At 37.6% G+C, this 19,099-nt stretch overlaps 1 protein-coding gene across 2 annotated transcripts in view; it reads right to left on the minus strand.

The window, feature by feature from the left end:
* The window catches only part of LCMT1 (leucine carboxyl methyltransferase 1), an 85,813-nt gene that overhangs the window by 38,551 nt on the left and 28,163 nt on the right, over nucleotides 1–19,099 (minus strand). For both annotated transcript variants that reach the window (XR_011965919.1, XM_072603887.1), the window contains exon 6: nucleotides 2,186–2,288. Coding sequence is in view for 1 of the 2 variants with exons in the window: in XM_072603887.1 (XP_072459988.1) it covers nucleotides 2,186–2,288 (103 nt within the window). In the remaining variant the exon portion in view is untranslated. The remainder of the gene's footprint in view (nucleotides 1–2,185; nucleotides 2,289–19,099) is intronic.

Genomic DNA, 19,099 nt, shown 5'->3' on the forward strand with positions numbered 1-19,099 from the left:
GGCAAGACAGTCCCTGCCCTCTTCTAATGGAAGAGACAATATGCAAACAATGACACATAAACAAATTATAAGGAAGATAAATGGAAAATGATTAATAAAGGAAAAGCATTAGAATTAAGAGGAATTAGGAATGCCTTCCCATAGAAGATGAGATTTTTAGCTGAAACTTAAAGGATGCCAAGGTAATCATGAGGTGAAGATGAGGAGAGAGAGCATTTTGGGACAGCCAGAGAAAATGCCTGGAAGCCCATAGATGGAATCCCTTGTTGGAATGCCAAGAAATGTCATTGGAATGAGGAGTACACAGAAAGGTATAAGGTGTAAGAAGACTGGAAACTATGTGGGGGTAGGGAGGGGGCTTGGTTATAAAGGGATTCAAACAGAAAACTTTGAATTTCATTCTGGAAATAATAGGGAGCCAATGGAATTTACTGCATGGTGGGATGGGTGGTGGTGACATGATCAGATCTGAACTTTAGTGGCTGAACAGAGGACAGACTGGAGTGAGAAGACTCCCACTGGAGTGGGAGGTAGACCACAAGGCTGTTCAGGCATGAGGTGATGAGGGCTTGGTCCACGGTGGTAGTGATATGAGAAGAGAAGGGGTCACATTTGAAATATGTTACAAATGAGAAATCAACAGCCTCTGCAACAGACTGGATATGGAGGAAGATAATGAGAAGCTGAGGTATTTACATGTCAAATTTCTCTATTTGGCACCTAATGCCTATCCCAACTCAGTCCTAACCTCTTTCCAGGCTTATAACACATTATTCCCCTTCATGCACTCTACAATCCAGCAAAACTGGCTTTCTTCTTGTTCCTCACACATAAACTGTCATCTCCTGAAGCCCTTTGCCTTGGCTGTTCCCCATCCCTGGAATGCAACACCTCCCTCACCTCTAATTCTTAAGAGTCCCCAGATTCCTTAAAGGTTCAAGCACTACCTTCCTCTGCTTAAGGCCTCTTCCTGATCCCCCTCAACTTATGCATCTTCCCCTTTATATTACTTACTACTGATTTTATTTATCTGTTGCCTCCCTAACATAGGTAATGTAACCGTACTGGGGGCTGGGGAACAGGGATGGTTTTATTTTTGTCTTTATATTCCCAGCACTTGGCACAGTGTCTTATACATACAGCACTTAATAAATATTTGCTGATTCATTTATTTTAGCACATACATTTCAGACAAGCATGCTTACTACCTGTTCCTGGAATTTAGCGTTCCTCATCCCATATCCATAACTTTGCACAGCGTGTCTTATTTTCCTTCACAGTTCAGCTCAAGTGCCATCTCCACTAAGAAGTCTTTCCTAATGCTCCCCCAACAGTAATATTCTCTCCCTTCCTAAATTTATCTATGAATCTGATATATCCTTCAGAAGCATGTATATTCTGAGGGAAGCAAGTGTTTCATTTCTGTCCTTGATCAAAGTTTCACAGAGAAGTAGGCATTTCAAATGGGTTTTAAGAGTGTCAGTGGGATTCCTCAGAACGAGGAAATGTGTTTCATTTCTGTCTTTGAATTCCTAGTGCCTACCATAGTGCTTTGCATGTATTTGGTCAGGACTGATACTCTTATTGGTTAAAGGTACTCCCAAGGAGGACACAACAGTGTGCATCAGAGATATGCTACAGATCTTCCTGACTGCTAGGCTGGCTTTCTAACCACTTATACTACACTGCTTCTTTCTTGGCATGCAACAGGTGTTTAAATAAACTTCTGATAAATTGACTGGGCTAGATGAACTAAGTCCCTTCCAACTCTAAGACTCTACAATTCTATGTATGCTCCATTTTCTCTTAAAGCTCTAAAGCTGTATGATTGAGATAAAGTATTAAAAACACAGCTGCAACATCATTAGAAGCAATGTAAGAAAGTTTCAGGTGGATGTAATCTGATCAAAGTAAAAAAGGCAGGCTAATGAAAATAAAAATAACCAACAAGTATTACTAACTGGAAGGATAAAGTGTTGGCTATATTGAAGAAGGTGCTATATTCTGAATTCAAGTCATTTCTTTAATTCTTAAAGTTTCAAATTCTTCCACTTAAAAACAGTGACAGTGGTCACTAAAATACTAAAAACATGACACAATAATCATGCTGCACTTCTGCTCCCAGTTTTACTGCTCTTAGTCTAACTCCACAAAACACAAATGAGGTTAAAGAAAAAAGTCTCACTGTGCATTCATGTTACATTTCTTTAGTTTTTCTTCCATGTTGTGTAAGTCTCTGAGATCTGCTCCCACGATGGCAAATCGACTTGAATCCAAGACATGTCCATCTGCAAACAGAAAAAGGTATAAAATGCAACTCTTTTTCTAAAGTAGTGAAACATTTGTCAAAAGATATATATTTTTAAAAATTTTAAAAGTCTTTCAATCTCCTAAATGTATATCTTTCCCAAGAGTCTTCTATGGTAGTACAGGTACCCTCCAATGTGAACCACGGTTGCATAAGAAATTGCCTATGTTAGAATTCTTCTCCTGATAAAAACCATGAAACTACATATATGTGTGTATATGTTAAAAATAATTTAATTTTTTAAAACAAAAGTAGTCTTATTTGCTCTATTTTGCTTCAAAATGTTCCCTACCCTCTTTTATCCCATGGTTATTTGAGATCATCACAATCTCTACCCCAGAGCTGCATTTATGGACTTCTTCCACATATTTCAACTACCAGAAAACAAGGCAAACTAAACAGAGCTCCAGGAGAAGCTTTAAACATCTGTGGGAATGACATTATCTGGGTTCAAGGAAGCTGATGTATGAAATGGCTTTATTTGTTCACAGCTTCCCTCTTAATCTAGATTATTATTTTCATCCTTCCAAAAGGATTTCACGGTGTGGTTCAGGATTAAAGCAAAAAATCCATTATAAACTAGCCTTGTGATTAAGAACACGAGATGTGGAAGAGGAGACTGGCGTCATAATATAACAGTTAGGAATGTATTCTTGAAAACAGGATGGAATTTGCAGACCTAACCAATACTGTCCTGGCCTATGCAACAACTATCTTACACACACATACACACACTCATACATCTGTATTCCAAACTTCTTGTACTAAAAGAAATACATTTTATTTATGAATGTGCTTTGAAAATGAAGAAACAGATTTATCTGTTTCTTGCAAAAATTTCAAAATATACATTTTAATTGTGACATGTGTATAATTTCAGAAGGCTCCTTAGAGGAAGGAACCAAGTCTTGGTCATTGTTTATATTTTATCCACAAATTAGTATCTTACCTTTGTGTTTTACCCTGCAGAAAGTAACTTAATAAATGTTTGGTAAATAACCTAAAAGAACACAAACTCTTAAAACTATGAAAATACATTTCTTTGATTTATTCTTAACAGTTGTTTAAAATTTACCACTCATAATCACATGGGAACAAATTCAAAGATGTAAAGAAAACTCTTTAACATATAAACATATGACAAGTATCTCTCTATCTACTAATCTTAAATCCATATGCTAGCTTGAGTCTCCCTGGAAATGTATACAGAACAAAATTTATTCTTGACTCTCAGTTCATAGTCCATAGCAAAAAAAAAAACCCAAAGCCTGTATATCAGAATTAGCTGACTTTTTCTTGTTACTGTAATGAGAAATTTGTTTTTGATTCTTCACAGCTCAAACATACGAAAGGACGCACTAAAATGGCTCAAAACAATTCTGTAACTTTTACTGTAAAAGGCAATGAAAGATTTTTTGCTACATATTCCCCTAGGGTTCTCAAAAGACTTCCTTTATGATGACACATTCAATTAGCAATAAAGATCAACAAGTATTTGAGTGTCTATGACATCCAAGGGATACATTAGTGGTGCAGTGGATAGAATACCATGTTTGGAGTAAGGAAGACTTGAATTCAAATGTGGTCTCAGATATTTGATAGTTGTGTGACCCTGGGAAAGTCACTTAAATTCTGTTTACCTCAGTTTCCCCACCTGTAAAGCACTTAGCACAGTGCCTGGCACATAATATGCACTAAATAAATGCTAGCTATTACTATTATTATTATTATAGAAGGTAATATGCTAGGGCTATGGGAGATATTTCAAAAGTAGATTATATATGATCCTTACCCTCAAAGGTTTAATTAAGGACACTAAGCACATATATGCGTGTGTGTGTGTGTGTACACACACACACGGATAACTAATAATAAAAAGTGGAGGAGGAGTCAGGAAAATAAGAGTTATTTGAAAATATGGGGCGAGGAAGGTGGGTTAAGACAAAGGCATAATTCCATAATATATCAATCTGGCCAGTGTAGCGGGAGTAATGGAAGAGAACAGACTGCATCAGATGGTGGAAGGTATTGAATGCAAAGGTCAGACAAGGTAAGGGAGGTGTACAGAGATCTTTTATAGGAAATACTACCTGATGCAGATTACACAGCATATTTTCAATAACTAATATAATGATACCGATGGAAGTATTTCAGACTAAATATATGACAGGATAGATTCTTTCTACTTTAGCAATATAAGCTCACTGCTGGTAGCATGAACAATTCAGTTCCACGGGCCTTCCTGGTCATTTCTCATCCTGGGTAACTCTCACCATCTGCTGAAGCTATCACAAAACCACACTCACTGGCTCTACTGCAAATTCCTGCAAGTCAAACTCAACCAAGCATTCACTATTAAAATGCAATCCTATTTTTTGATTTCTTGCTTCTTTTTCTATTATCCTCTTAATTCTCCAAACTACTTACTGCCTTTAGAGGATATCACCTCTTATTTTAAAGAGAAAAGCCACCTAACAGAAAGGAGCTTCTCTGATGCCTTTCCTTCTTGACTCTAGACCATGAGCTGTCCTTTCTTCCGGTTTCTGGAAAAGAGGTCCTACTTTTCCACACCAAAGCTAATACCTCTACCTGTGCCCTTTATCTCATGCCTTTTCATACCCTTCAGGGCTCTGTTCTATTAATCATTTCCCATTTCTCAAGCTTCTTCTACTTCTCCCTTTTGGCTCTTTTCCCTTGGTCTACAAACATGTTCAAATAAGTCCTTGTTTCTCCTCTCTCCCTTAGTGATTTCAGCCATTCCCATGGTTTCAATAAGGAAGCAATCTATACATCTCCAATTTATATCTCCAGCCCCAACCTCTCCTAAAACCATCTTCTCATAAACTTCCTACTTCCCTTCTCAAACTATCATCCTCTCTCTTGCTTCCCTTTTATAGATTAAACTTGTGGAAATCTCCATTTCAACAAACATTTAATATTAAATGCATACCATAAGCAGGGCACTAAGGAAATAAGACATCATCCCTCTCCTCATGGAGCTCACAGACTAGTAAAGAGATAGGTCACACACACACACACACACACACACACACACACACAGACTGCTATGACACAACAAAACTAAGAGCTGTGGGTGGTTATAAAAGGTTATAAAAGGAAGTTCATCATAAAGGAGAGCTGGGAAAAGAGACCCAGGGGTTTCATGGATGAGTTAGGACTGGAACTGCCCTTTAAAGGATGAGGTGGTTGGCTGTTGCTCATCATTCCCCAGAGGACTAAAATGACATCACTATGCTAGAGTCAAGTTACAATGTATCCGACTGTGGCTGATCAGACCTATACAAGCTCCGAATGCTCTACCTGTGCAAACACTTCGGGTGGATACTCTAAATCTGTGCATCCTGAACTGGCCTTTAAAGGATGAGCAGGGATTCTGAGAAGAAGGAAATGAACAACATTTCAAGTATAAGAAACAGCACCAGCAGCAAAGGAGAAACCTGAGGTGAGAGATCAGATTTTGGAAAACCTAATCACCTGCTCATTCTGCAGCCCTTTGTAATGTAGACTCTCCTAAACTATAATAAAATTGTTCTCTCCAAGCTCAGCAATTACTTGGTTGTCACCAAACTCAAAGGCCTTTTTTTTTAAAACCTCCCATCCTTCTTGACCTCTCTTCAGAATTTGCACTGCTGACCGGCCTTCTTTCTGGATATGCCACACTCTCGTGGTTTTCCTGCTTCTCTTTTCTGCCTTCTTTGCTTGGCCTAATCATCTTTACACCCCTTAAGTATCAGTCCCCCCTCTCCAAAGGCAACGTTCTTGATACTCTTTTCCTACATATATTCTTTCCCGTGGTGAGCACTACGTAGTCTCTCACATAACTTCAGTGTAAGTGACCACTTCTATCTCCAGCTCTAACCTTTCCTGTGTTCTCAGCTGCCTGCTAAAAACCTCCACCTTGTTTTTGTGGGTTGGCAGGGAGTGGGGCGGCAGTACCATGAAGGCCTCAGACACCCTGAGAGAGTATAAGATAGTTGGCCGCTGCCGGCCTATTCTTTGTTCCTAATCATGTTGTGGCAAAGTCCTGGTTCTGGTACTTCGTTTCCCCAGCTGAAAAAGATGAAGTCTTCTGTAGAAATTGTATACTGCGGACAGGTCTTTGAAAAGTCCCCTCTTAGGGTGAAAAATTTTGGCATCTGGCTGCGCTATGATTCCAGGAGTGGGACCTGACCACTGCTGGTGCCGTCACTCAGTGCTACCGAGATATGGGAGCCCGTCACCATGCCCAGGCCCATTCCATCCAGATCATGAAAGTGGAAGAAATTCCTGCCAGCAAGTGCCACCGTTCCACAGTTAAGCAGTTTCACGACTCCAAAATCAAGTTCCCTCTGCCCCACAGAGTTCTGCCTTGCCAGCACAAACCACGTTTTACTACCAAGAGGCCCAACACCTTCTTCTAAGTGCAGAGACAAGGAGGCACCTGTTTTCTTTGATCTGTTTAAATAAACTTCTCAATTGCAAACCCCCCCAAAAATAAAAAAAATAAAAACCTCCACCTCTATGTCCCACCGGACCTTATTAAACTCAGTACTTCAGAAGTCTACTTGCCTTCCCTGTTCCCTTTCTCCTAAGCCCTTCTTTTTAGCTTCCCTAGCCCCTCATGGAAGGCATCAGTGTATCTTTCAAGTCAGCCAGGCTTGAAAAGGTGGAATCATCTTTGACTCTTTGCTTTCACAAATTCTACAATCCAAGGCAACATAAATGCCAACATTACATCATAGTATAGTAGAAAGAGTACTGGACTTGGAATCAGGAAAAAAAAAATGGGTTTGAGTCTCTACTACATGAAGTTACTTAACCTGTCTGGGCTTCTGCCACCTCATTTGTAAAATGCAGATAGTAATATCTACTGGACTTCTCTCATAGGACTACTGTAAGGATCAATGAGATAAGAAATATAAAATGTCTGATAAACCTTAAGTCCTAAATAAAGGTAAAGAATTATCATCATCCAACAGCTGCCAGGTGCTATCAAGACCATCTCTACAGTTGCCCTGGTATCCAGTGCCCCACTCTCATTCACACTGTGGCTATCTTCATTCAGACTCCCATCACCCTAGACTACTCCAAAACCCTCCTAATCAGTCCTCTTGCTCTTGCCCTCTCCTTGCCTTAACCCACACTTCATCCTGTTGCCCAAGCAGTGTTTCTGTAGCACCACACTGGCTGTATCACTCTCTTTAAAAACCTTATACTGTAGGATCATAGGCTCCTCATTGGCCACATAATAAAGTATATATTTCCCAACATGGCATTTCAGACTCTCTACTCTCACAATCTGCTTCCAACCAATTTAATTTATCACACTAACCCTTTTCACACAGTCTGCATTCCAGCCAAACTCTACTACTGACTGTCCTTCATTCTAGTCTTGCCCTTTCCAGCCCTCTTGCCTCTGCTCAAGCTCCCCACTCCTAACCCTCCCATGCTTTTGAAATGGGACTCTTCTCACCTCTGCCTGTTAAAATTACAAGACCCTGTTTCACGACCCAACTCATGCCACCTCCATAAAGTTTTGACCAATGCCCCCAACTTCAAATAAGCTCTTGTACAAATTTCACTTAACTCTTGATTTTTTTTATCTTATTTTTATTGACATCTTTTGATTATATATCACCTACATTTCTAAATATAGTCCTCCTTCCAGTCAGTAAACAAAGATTCAAACAATAGAGAAAAAAAGCAAAGCCAACCAACATATTAATTGTGTTTTAAAGTATATAAAATATTCCACACCCATCATTCCCTCCCTTCTGTAAAGAGAAAAGGATCAAAGTGCTTTGCTTTGAACACTCCTTTACACATATCAAATTTTGCCTCACGCCTGCCTGTACGTGTCTTATTCCTTCCCTATTAGAAAGCTCTTGTCTTATTTCATCTTTCCATCTCTAAAACATAGTACAGTATACATTATCTTGCACAAACAACAAAACTAATGCTTCTGTTTTACCTCCCAAATTAAAATGATCAGTATAAGCAGTCCATTAGTAAACCTGCAGAAAAGCCCTTACAGTTTAAAACTAAAAGATTCTCAAAGTCAATGTTAAAATTAAATTCCCACATTGCTATCACTTAACCAGTAAAGAATGAGCAAGGTTATCTTTATTTAGAGGTGATATAGAAAACTACTAAATCCTCGGTATTTTTAAAATGCCAATTTTTCAATCAAAATAAAGCTCCAAAAGAATTTGCTTCAGTTTGGTTTGGCTTGGGGGAAAAAGACATTTTGCTGAAAACTATTATCAAATAATCTGTAATCATTAAAAGATACTAGAGTGCTTTTAACAAGCAGAGCAATGATTAACATAAGAATAATCAAGGGATATTCCAATTTAAGTGACTGCAAAAAAAATTACAGGCTAAGCTACATGCCATGATCCAACTTCTGTCTCATACTGCAGGCATATTTTGGCTATTTAAGCAGCAGCTATATTTCATTTCAGAAGGCACAACTATCCAATATTCATAGAACAAATTAGTAATGAAGTTCTGTATTCCTCTGGATTAAAAGAAATAGCTTTTTCACAGTTTCATCATACTAACACACTCTTGGGCTAAAATAGAAACAAAGCATTCAAAAAAACAGGTCTAACAGTTCCATTGCACATTCTGCTGGTCCAAGTACAGCCAGGGCATTGTGTTTGATACTGGGTGCCACATTTTAAGAAGGAGAGTCATGTGAAGTGCTATGCATGAAAAAAAATAATTTAGTGGCCAATCCCCCCACTTTTTTTAGGACCAACTCTATTGATGAGTCTCTCTGAACTTAGCTACACTGGTCCTCATTGCCAGGGCCATTCTCAAAGCAGCTTGGTACAGTGGAATCAGAGGACCTAGGTTCAAATCCTGCCTTTAACATTTAATGCCTGCAGGACTTTGGAGAAGCCAGTGAATTCCCCAAGTCCTTCTGTTTCATAAAATCAGAGGTTGAGTAAGATAACCCCTGGAGTCCCTTCCAACTCTAGATCTAGAATCTGAAGATCTTTTCCAGCTTGATAGGCTCTACCAACATTGATCTCCATGTCACAGTGAAGTATAAAAACTTACTAGATTAGGCATTTATAAACACATCTGTCTTCCACTACAGTCCTTTTCAGATGCTACATCATGGTGTGATGGCAATCCTGGGCTCTTGAAGTCTCTGTCAGCAGAACATAAGCTCTGTCCAGATCTTTTTAGAATAGGCCCAGGAACGGAGTAGATTCCTATCATTAAAGGATCTTGCTAACATGAGGGTCAACTCCTTACCAGGTATCCATAAGGTGCTTAATTTTTTACCCACAGAACTAAAAGACTAACTACCAAGGTAGAGAGCTACCAAATGGCATCAATCAAAGGAACTCTTACTGACAAAATTCCAGATCCTTGAGGTGTTAAAGAATATGTACAAATATACTTTAATCAGGTCCTACAATGAATCTGTACCTCATCCTATTAGAAGGTTCTAGAAATCTCTTTGATATCATATAATTTGGAATTCTCTCTATAAGAAACATCATAGATCATTCTGTCTAGCCCCTTCACTGCACACTGAGACTACATCTCATCAGAAAGAATTAGGGGTGAAGAATGATTCTTCCTTTTCTCTTTTTCCAGACAAGAAAAAATAAAATATCCAAATGCATAAAACCAGGATGTTGGTAGTTTTGGGGAGAGGGGGAATCTCTAAATAATATTACATAGGAATCACTGAATGATCTGGTAATATTCAGCTTGAAACAAAGATTAAGAGAAAACAACAATACTGTTTTCAAATATCCGAAGAGCTGTAATATGGGAAAAGTATTAGTAATAGACCTAAGTTGTGGAGTTCCAGAGACTGAAATCAGAACCAAAGGGTTAGGAGTTATATTAGACATTCAAAAAATATTTGTTGAGTAAAAAAGGATGATGGATGAATGAATGGATTTTAAAGGAAGCATGTTTCAGATCAATATAAGACAGTCTGAAGTAACAGAAAGAATGCTATTAAAGCACTGTATGACCCTGAGCAAATCATTATCTCTTCTGCAAAGTGAAGGGACGATAATGTATTTTTCTTTTGTTTTTAATGGTGCATGAATTAAAGTCATGATAGCTAGCAGTATCTGATTACAAGAAATAAAGCAAATGCATTTTATTCTAAAAAATGAAGGGGCTAGATTTTATGATGTGGAAGAGCTTTCTAGCAACTAGAATTGATCTAGCTTTGGAACAGGCCTAATCACTCAAAATTATTCAAGCAAAGACTAGGAAACTGTCAGAGATACTGTAGAAGGGACTCCTACACTTCAGTGGATGGTTAAACTAGTACTAGATGACATCTAAGATGCATTCCAACTATTATTCTAAAGGTTGCATCAACATCAAAATCCAGAGACAGGTCTTAAAATATCCAAGTGCTTGAGTTGAATTTTTTTAAAAAATAGAATCAAGTTAACTACTCACAAAAATGTCAGACCTTCACATTCCCAAGGGAGCAAAATGTGCTAAAAACTCAATTAAGGTTTCAAAAAAGGCTTTGCAAAGCTGTGCACATATACTGGCACTGAATCACTAACAAAGCCTTAAGCAAAGTACTATGAGAACGATCACAATAGCACTATTTTAAAAAATAAACACCTAAAAAAGTCAACTACGGCACTAGCATTTATCCCAGTTTACTGATCCTATTTTATAAAAATGACAAAACAAATAGTACATTAAAATGTTTGCTTAATACTTATATCAAAAGGAATAAAAACATTATTCAAACAATTCGGGGAAGCCTATGAAAATCATAAGACTGCCTGCATGCCTCCTAACAACTCTTCCTTTAGTCGTCAGTGATAATGTTTAATATAAAATTTTGGAATAATCTCTTTGTTCTCTCTGAAGCAAACTCAGAGAATGCCTCTTCCTATGTCAACAAAGCCAGCCAGGGCTGACTTAACATTCCTTAAGAGACCTTTAACCTAAGACACTATCTTGAATAACAGGACATTTTCCATATCTTAATATTTGTAGGCATATACTATGTTACGGCATGTTAACGGTAAAGAAAACACAGACATCTTGGGTCGTAATTTCTATGTGAAACTTTGTCAAACTCTGTTATCTTATTGTATTTACAACCTATGCAATTAAGAAATTCCTTTCTAATGGTCTAGTTAGTCACTTATAGAGATCATAAATCTGAAGGACACAGAACACTTCTTTGTCCTAAAACATATTTAAGGCTGCCCAATTCTTTGTATCGGCAACCAGAATATATCTGGCTCTATAATGCATTATGTTACCGTTTTCTTTAATAGGGAATTGATTAATTAATTAATTAAATCATAAAATGTATGCATTTAGCCTGTTGCCTTTTCTTTAAGCAAGTTTTCAGGTCAACATCAGCATTTCAGATGTTCAATTTTAATAAAAACTGGGAGACTAACAAATTTAACACTTTAGCTCTATTAGAAAACTAACTACAATATTAGCTCTAAAGATGATGAGACAAAAGCTACTAAAGGATTATTACTCAGTCTTTATCATTACTGCATTATGTTGCCTGTAGAAAAAATTAAAGTTCACTAGCCAAAATTAAATAGGAGAAAGGAAAAAACAAACAGAATTTGGCTAGCTATACTATACTTGTATACACATTACTCAATGCTCTATGCCAATAAATCAAGAAAGTAACTCTCAACATGAAAATGACACATTATGTGATTTTACTGAAGCAGTCAAAAGAGAAGAGTGAAGATGAACAGGGAACTTACCGACCAACTTCAACTTTAAAAAAGCTTACATACAAAAGACCGATGCAAAGAAAGACTGAAGACAAACACAAAAGTGTAGCACAGTACCATAAGGACAGTGTCAGAAATGCTGAAGTTCATAATGAATTGAGGTTGATGAAGAAAACAAAGGACAATAAAAAGGAAGGTTTCCTTAAAGCTTTACAGGAAAGGAAGACGATGAAAGAAGGAATACAACTTGGAAGAGCTAGGTGGCAAAGTGGATACAGCACAGGCCCTGGGGATCAGGAGGCCCTGAGGTCAAAGCTGGCCTCAGACACTTGACACTAGCTGTGTGCCCCTGGGCAAGTCACTTAACCTAACCTCCAAACAAAGCAAAAGAACCAACAAAAAAGGAATAAAACCTCTGCTTCAAGATAGAAGGGATGATGATAGTGGATCACAGAAGACTAGAGCTGCTCCACTTTAACCTGCTTCTCTAAAAAACAAAATTACACATCAAAGAGATACATGAACCAAAATGAGGTAAGTCAATTGTGAAGGACTGTAAGGGATAAATACATGGAAAGGTCTGTACTGATAACTACATAATGTAAAAAGATTCAGAGGAAGATTCCCAGCATGTTATGTAGACCTCTGATGTATGTGAATAGAAAGGCATGAATGCATTTCAATCTACACCAAAAAAGGGATTACCAACATAGAAGGGATCACAAACCTATTGAAACACTAAGAGAGAATGATCTTTGGAATAGCACAGAATAAAAATGGATAACAAGAAGTGGAAATTCTAGGAAGTAGGGAAATAACCACAGATTTTTTTGACTCTGTTAAATAAGTTTAAATCAATGTCTAGATGAACAACACCCCAAGAGTGCAAAGTACATTATTATGAAAATATATGATCCTGGAAGTCTGTGGAACAGAAGAGGTCAAATCTGGCCTCTGCTACTTACTATTTAAGTGACCTTGACCAAGTCACTTCATCTCAGGGACCTGAGTTTTCACAACTGTGAAACAAAGGTGATTTCTAAGATTCCTCCAGTTTGAAATTATATGATCCTTCCCAAAAGGTAAATGTTCCAAAGACATGAATAAAGAATTCTCAAAAGAAGAACTGCAAAGTATTCACAACCACTTGAAACAATGCCACAAATTACTAATAAGAGAAATGCAAACTTAAACAACCCTGAGGTTTTACCTCACATCCTGAAAATTGGCAAAAATGACCCAAAATGGTAACAGTGAATGTTGAACAGGCTGTGGAAGGGCAGGCAGTTTGGAATTATGAAAGTGAAATGAGTAAAACATCCACATCCTCTGAACCAGAGACTCGGTTACTGGAAGCTACTGGTAAGAAAAAAGTCCCTACGTACTCCAAAATACTTATAGCAGCGCTTTTTGTGATAACTAAGGACTGAAAACAAAGCAGATGCTTATCAACTGGGAAATGGCTAAACTTACTGTGGTTCCATGTAATGGAACACCACTATGCTGTAAGAAATGATGTGTGTGACAAATACAAAGAAGCCTGGGGAAGACATATGTGAACTGATGGAGAGTAAAGTAAGCTGGGCCAAGAAAATAATACTCCAGTGACGACAACAATGTAAATGGAAAGAACACCACACCAAAAAATCAACAGCAAAATGTAACAAAATTGCAAAGATCGAGTGGGACTCAATTGAAGACATGAGAAGACACTCCCAACCTGCTCCTAGGGGGGGAGATGGAAGGTTCCACAACTGGTACCCACTGTACATGTTTATGAACTTTTCTAATTCAATGATCAGTTGCGCTGACTTTTTTCTTCTCCAAAAAAATGTTATTAGCCATAGGGAATGGCTCTCCAGGAGAGACGGGATGTATGGGATACTGTGGTGATAGAAAAAGAAAACATAACTAAAAATATAAAAAATATAAGAAGAAAAGGAGGAAGAGAAGGAGAAGGAAGAGGTTTCTGTGGGAGGATATAAACTCAGGTCTTAATTTAGTTTTGAAGAACTAAACACCCTGCAAAAGGGGATATTTGGAAAAACATAGCAAAATAGGGGATATTAAATTTGTTTAATGCTTAAAAACACTGCACATAACTCTTAACAGTTAATATTTGAGGAGGAATAATACTGTTAATTCTGATATTTTCTTATAGAACCTTTATTCACATAATGCAGAAACCACTAGGGCTTCCCAGAACAGTTTTAGAAATAAGATATATGAATCTTAGAATTGGAAGAAAGCTCAGAGGTCAGTCCTTAGTCAAATTATAAATCCAATCTATAATATTTTCAATATTTTATTACACCAAGCAGAAAGGAATAACAGCCTCTACCCTCAAGGGACTATATTCTACTGGAGGATAAAAACAAACAAGGAAACAGCTAAGTAAGTAAACACAAGATAATATGAATAAGAAAATACTAACAACTGAGAGGGTCAGGAAAGGTTTCCTGTAGAGGTAACAGGAGCTGTGCCTTGAAGAAATAGTGAATTCCAGGCAGAAAGGAGAAATGTAAAAAGGGAGTGAAGTCAAGCACAGAAGACAAACCATGCAAAGGCATGGAGACAGGATATGGAATGATCAATTTAGGGAACAACAAATAGTCTGGTTCGCCTGAGAGGCAGAATACTAACAGGAGGTAAATGTATAAAGGTTGCCTGGAGCCATACTGAAAGGCTTTAAGTCCCAGGCTAAACTGTTTATGTTTTATCCTTAATGCAATAAGGAGCCACTGAAGATGCTAAGGGAAGTGAGTAACGACCCCTACACAGCACAGCCCTGTCCTCATCCTCATTCTTCTTTCCACGCTCTCCAGTTCGCCAGCATCTCTTCCAAAATGTGACATTCAGAACTCAAAACTCCAAATGCAGCCCGGCCAGGGCAGAACACAACACAGACAATCAGGAAGTCTGCCCTAAGCATTACACTTAACACAATTACGATTACGTGAGGGTTTTTCATGACCACATCATAGAACCCTGACATCTTAATCAAATGAACTGCTTTCTCTCTAGACTCGTGCCTCCCCCTTCCGTTCTTTCAAAATTGTCTTCCAACTCATTTCTACTAATTTGATCTCGCTTGTTTCAGTCCTCACTATAACCTGTCTATATCTTTTTGGGTTCTCAATCTTTCACTTAGAGCATGGATCCATGGACTTTCAGGGAATCCATGAAATTGGACTGGAAAACAAATTACGTCTTTATCTGAAATCTAGCATTTCTTTCAGCTGCTCAAAAACATGACTCTGAGAAGTGGGCCAGAGCCTTCACCAGACTGCCAAAGGGTCCATGACACAGAAATGGAGAAGAATCCCTTTGTAAAGCTGACTTCATCCCAGCTTCATGCCATGAGGCAAGAAAAAACCATTTATTAAGTGCTTACTATATGGAAATCGCTGAACTACGCAAAGAGAACAGAAAACTCATGCCACACCTGACGCTCCTAAGAAGTCTGCTACCCTGGCTCTAGCGGAAGATTTTCTCCCCTCTTCATGTTTCTTACCAAACACTCACTTCTGGTTTTCAATCCTTCAGGCAGATATCATTTTGGGCCCTCTGTGCCTGAGAAAGTGCTCCTCAACTATGAAACCTACCTCTCTTTATCTGGTACAGAGAAGGGGAATTACAGGTGTGGAGCAGTACATATTGTGGTAACTGTTTGATTTTCAAGAGGTTTCAATGAGCTCAGGGAGTGTTTAAGGGTTAACAATTATGGTTAAAAACAGAAAGTATCAACAAAAACTTTAGCCTGCTAAATTCTCTAACAAATTTTAGTTTTAGTATACGTTATACTTAGGATGACTTGGAATGGATTTCAGAAGCGACATGTACCATTTACCAGGATAATAACCCCAAAGGTCAAGAAGAACGCTTAGGAAGTAACCAACCAATGGTACCATAGGAGAAAAGTGAAACCAGAAAGAGATTAAAACGGTGATTGCCGAGAACAAGCTGCTAAAAGCTTTAAGAGAGACTAAATAAGTAACCTGGAAATTACCTAATCTGTACATAATTTTTACACTAAGATCCCTATTGTAGCATATATTCATCTGTAGTAAAAAAAAAAAAAAAAAAAGTCATAGATGTAACAACAGCTGACTGTAAAGCTGTACCATAATGGATAAAGTGGGGAAAGGGTACCATGAGGAAAAGAGGAAGGAGAAAAGACCACAAAATTCAGAGGCAGGCTATCTGGAAGAAAATTTCATAACTTTTGTATCTGGGTGATGATAGATGAAATTTATACTAGAACTCTACCAGGAATCTATCTGTTTGAGGTTGCCCTGAGAGTACCTATTACCACATCTGACACTTGAATACTCAATTAGAACTGCCCAGCTTTGCAAAAACTTATTGTTCATTATAGAGTTTTAATGAAAATTCAAATGGCATATGACTTTTATTACATATGCAATAACATTATTTGTTAATATTATAGTATATAATTAATCACAATCAGATCAGAAAAAGCAATGTCACTAAAGACTATCATTATGGATATAGAAATATTTCCATATTAGAGAACTGGTATTTTAAGGATGTAATGGCATTTGTTTTTGTTGGGTTTTGGTTTGGTTTTTTTTTGTGGAGGAGGGAGGTGAGGCAATTGGGGTTAAGGAAGGTACCTGTTAAAATGGAATTCTACTTGTAGACAACTAAAAATAAGATGAAAAGGAGATATAAATTTTAGCACCCTTTATAGTTGAAAGCATTTCAGTGGCAAAAATTTTCTTCAAAGGAATTTATGTAAGAAAAAAAGAAAGAGCCCTGAATTGTGGTATAGCAGAAAAAGAACTGGATTGGTTGTCAGGAGGCAGGCTCTAACTCTAATTAGTCCTGTCACTAATAATATTAAATATTTATATACTAAGATCTGTAAAGTGATTATATGTGTGTGCATGTGTGTGCATATGTGTATGAAATAACCTCGCAACAGGAAACAGGTATTGTCTCTATTTTACAGATGAAGAAACTGAGGCAAAGAGAGGTTCGGTGACTTGCCTGGGATCACAAAATCACTAAGTGAATGAGACAGGATCCAAACCCATGTCTTCCCAACTCTAATTCCAGTATTCTCTGCACTATACCACCTAGCCGACTAATAAGTTGTATCACCTTGAGTATCATTTCCTCTCTCTCTCTCTCTGGACTTTCATTTTCCCACCTGCACTATTAAGGGCCTGGTCCAGATCACCCATCTCTATATTCCATGACAGCTCTAAGATTCCCAAGTTCTAAAGTTCCTCTCAAGTGTAACATTCTGAGATTCTCTGAGCTTGGGAAGTGAGGAGGGGGACTCATAATACGAGTAGTAACAAATAACATAACCCAAATCAACAGGGATTTAAAAGGAAGAATTTTTTTGTGCTTAGCTGCCTATCAGCCATTTTTTACCTCATCCAATGCCAGAGCCCAGTACCTTCTCTAGAAGCTGAGGGCAGAGAAAATATAATACAGAAAGGAATAGTCAATAATAGAGCATGAAGAGATAGTTTTCAACCTTGCAAAACACTAGGAAAATTGATCTGATTATTTTTAGCAAAAATAAAATGTATACTCAGTCTACATATAAGTTGAAAAGCTGATTCAGTTATTAAAATCTTCCTCATCCATCTCCCTCATTTCACCTGCAAATTCTTACAACGTGCTTGACCCTTCCAAGTAGTTGCAAATACAGTAAAATACTACAACACGAATCAAATTAAAAAGAAAAAAAGGCAATTATAAAAAACAAAAATCTTATTTTTTTAAGAGACCGTTTTATTACTGGAAAGACCAAGAACTGCCAACCAACCAACTTTAGGGTTATTTTAAGAAATTTTTCCTTAGCAACCCAAAGAGCCCTCAATTCTATACTTCTAACCAGGAACAAAATTTAAATTACCTGTGAATATGTAAATTTTTTCTTCATCTTTTTCCTCTAAACAAGCCAACAACACATTAGCATTCAAGCCTAATGAAAACTCTAAACTTTTTCCTAATGAGCATATTAGTGCTTTTTTATGCTTATGGCAGAATATGAATTTTTGAAGGGCTAATTTTCCAACATTTTTTCTTTATCTTAATATTATTTTACCTGCATGAAAAGATATGATTATGTATTTCTTATGGCATTTATAAGAGAGACAGAAAAGTGCAGCAGAAAGAACAATGGATAAAAAAACCAAAGACAAGTCACTCAACTTCTTTAGCATTCCAGTTCCTTATCTGTAAAATGGGTGGTTTGGGCTGAAAGATCTCTGAGCTCTTCCTTCTAACTGTAAATCCAGTGATACTGTAAAATGTTAACACAGAACACCTCCACCAAAATTCTTCTCATTCTGTAGAGATAATCATGGATTTTCACAAGTTATGCCATTACAGCAAAGCACCAGTGCTGGCAGCATGTAAACCATGCTGGGAAGACATCCAGCTCAGGCCCATAGCAACAGCTGTCTGTCACAAGAGAAGACACCTAAGCAACAAGTTGTTGTTCAATGGTGCCCAACTCTTTGTAACTAACCCCTTTTAGGATTTTCTTGGCAAAGATACTGGAATGGTTTGGCATTTCCTTCTCCAGCTCATTTTACAGATGAGGAAACTGAGTCAAAGAGGGTTAAGTGACTTGCCCAGGGTCACACTACTAATAAGACTCTGAGGCTGAATTTGAACTTAAGTCTTCCCAACTCCAGGCTCAGTACCATATCCACTGTGTCCACTGAGGAATAAACTTTTTTGTCCAGAGCAGTCATGCACAATAATACAGAGAGGAGTTCTGATCTTAAATGCCAGTATTAAGTTATAGATCTTTTGAAGTACTGAATTTAAGAAAGCAATTCTGATTTAGGCAAATGCCAAACAAATGACCATTTCCAAAACTGTCCCTCCTGTTTCAACATGCCCACATTGTTGTAGAGTAAAGCATACAAATAATTATGAACAGATTCCTATGAACTGGAGAAGGGTCAAACAAATTAACGTATATGAAAGCAACAGAATACTATCTATCGTGCCATAAGAAATGATGAAAGGATGAGTTCAGAGACATCTGAGAAGATCTGTATGAAATGATGTACAGTAA

Source organism: Notamacropus eugenii, chromosome 1, assembly GCF_028372415.1.
Source record: "Notamacropus eugenii isolate mMacEug1 chromosome 1, mMacEug1.pri_v2, whole genome shotgun sequence".
In the NCBI taxonomy this organism is placed as follows: domain Eukaryota; kingdom Metazoa; phylum Chordata; class Mammalia; order Diprotodontia; family Macropodidae; genus Notamacropus; species Notamacropus eugenii.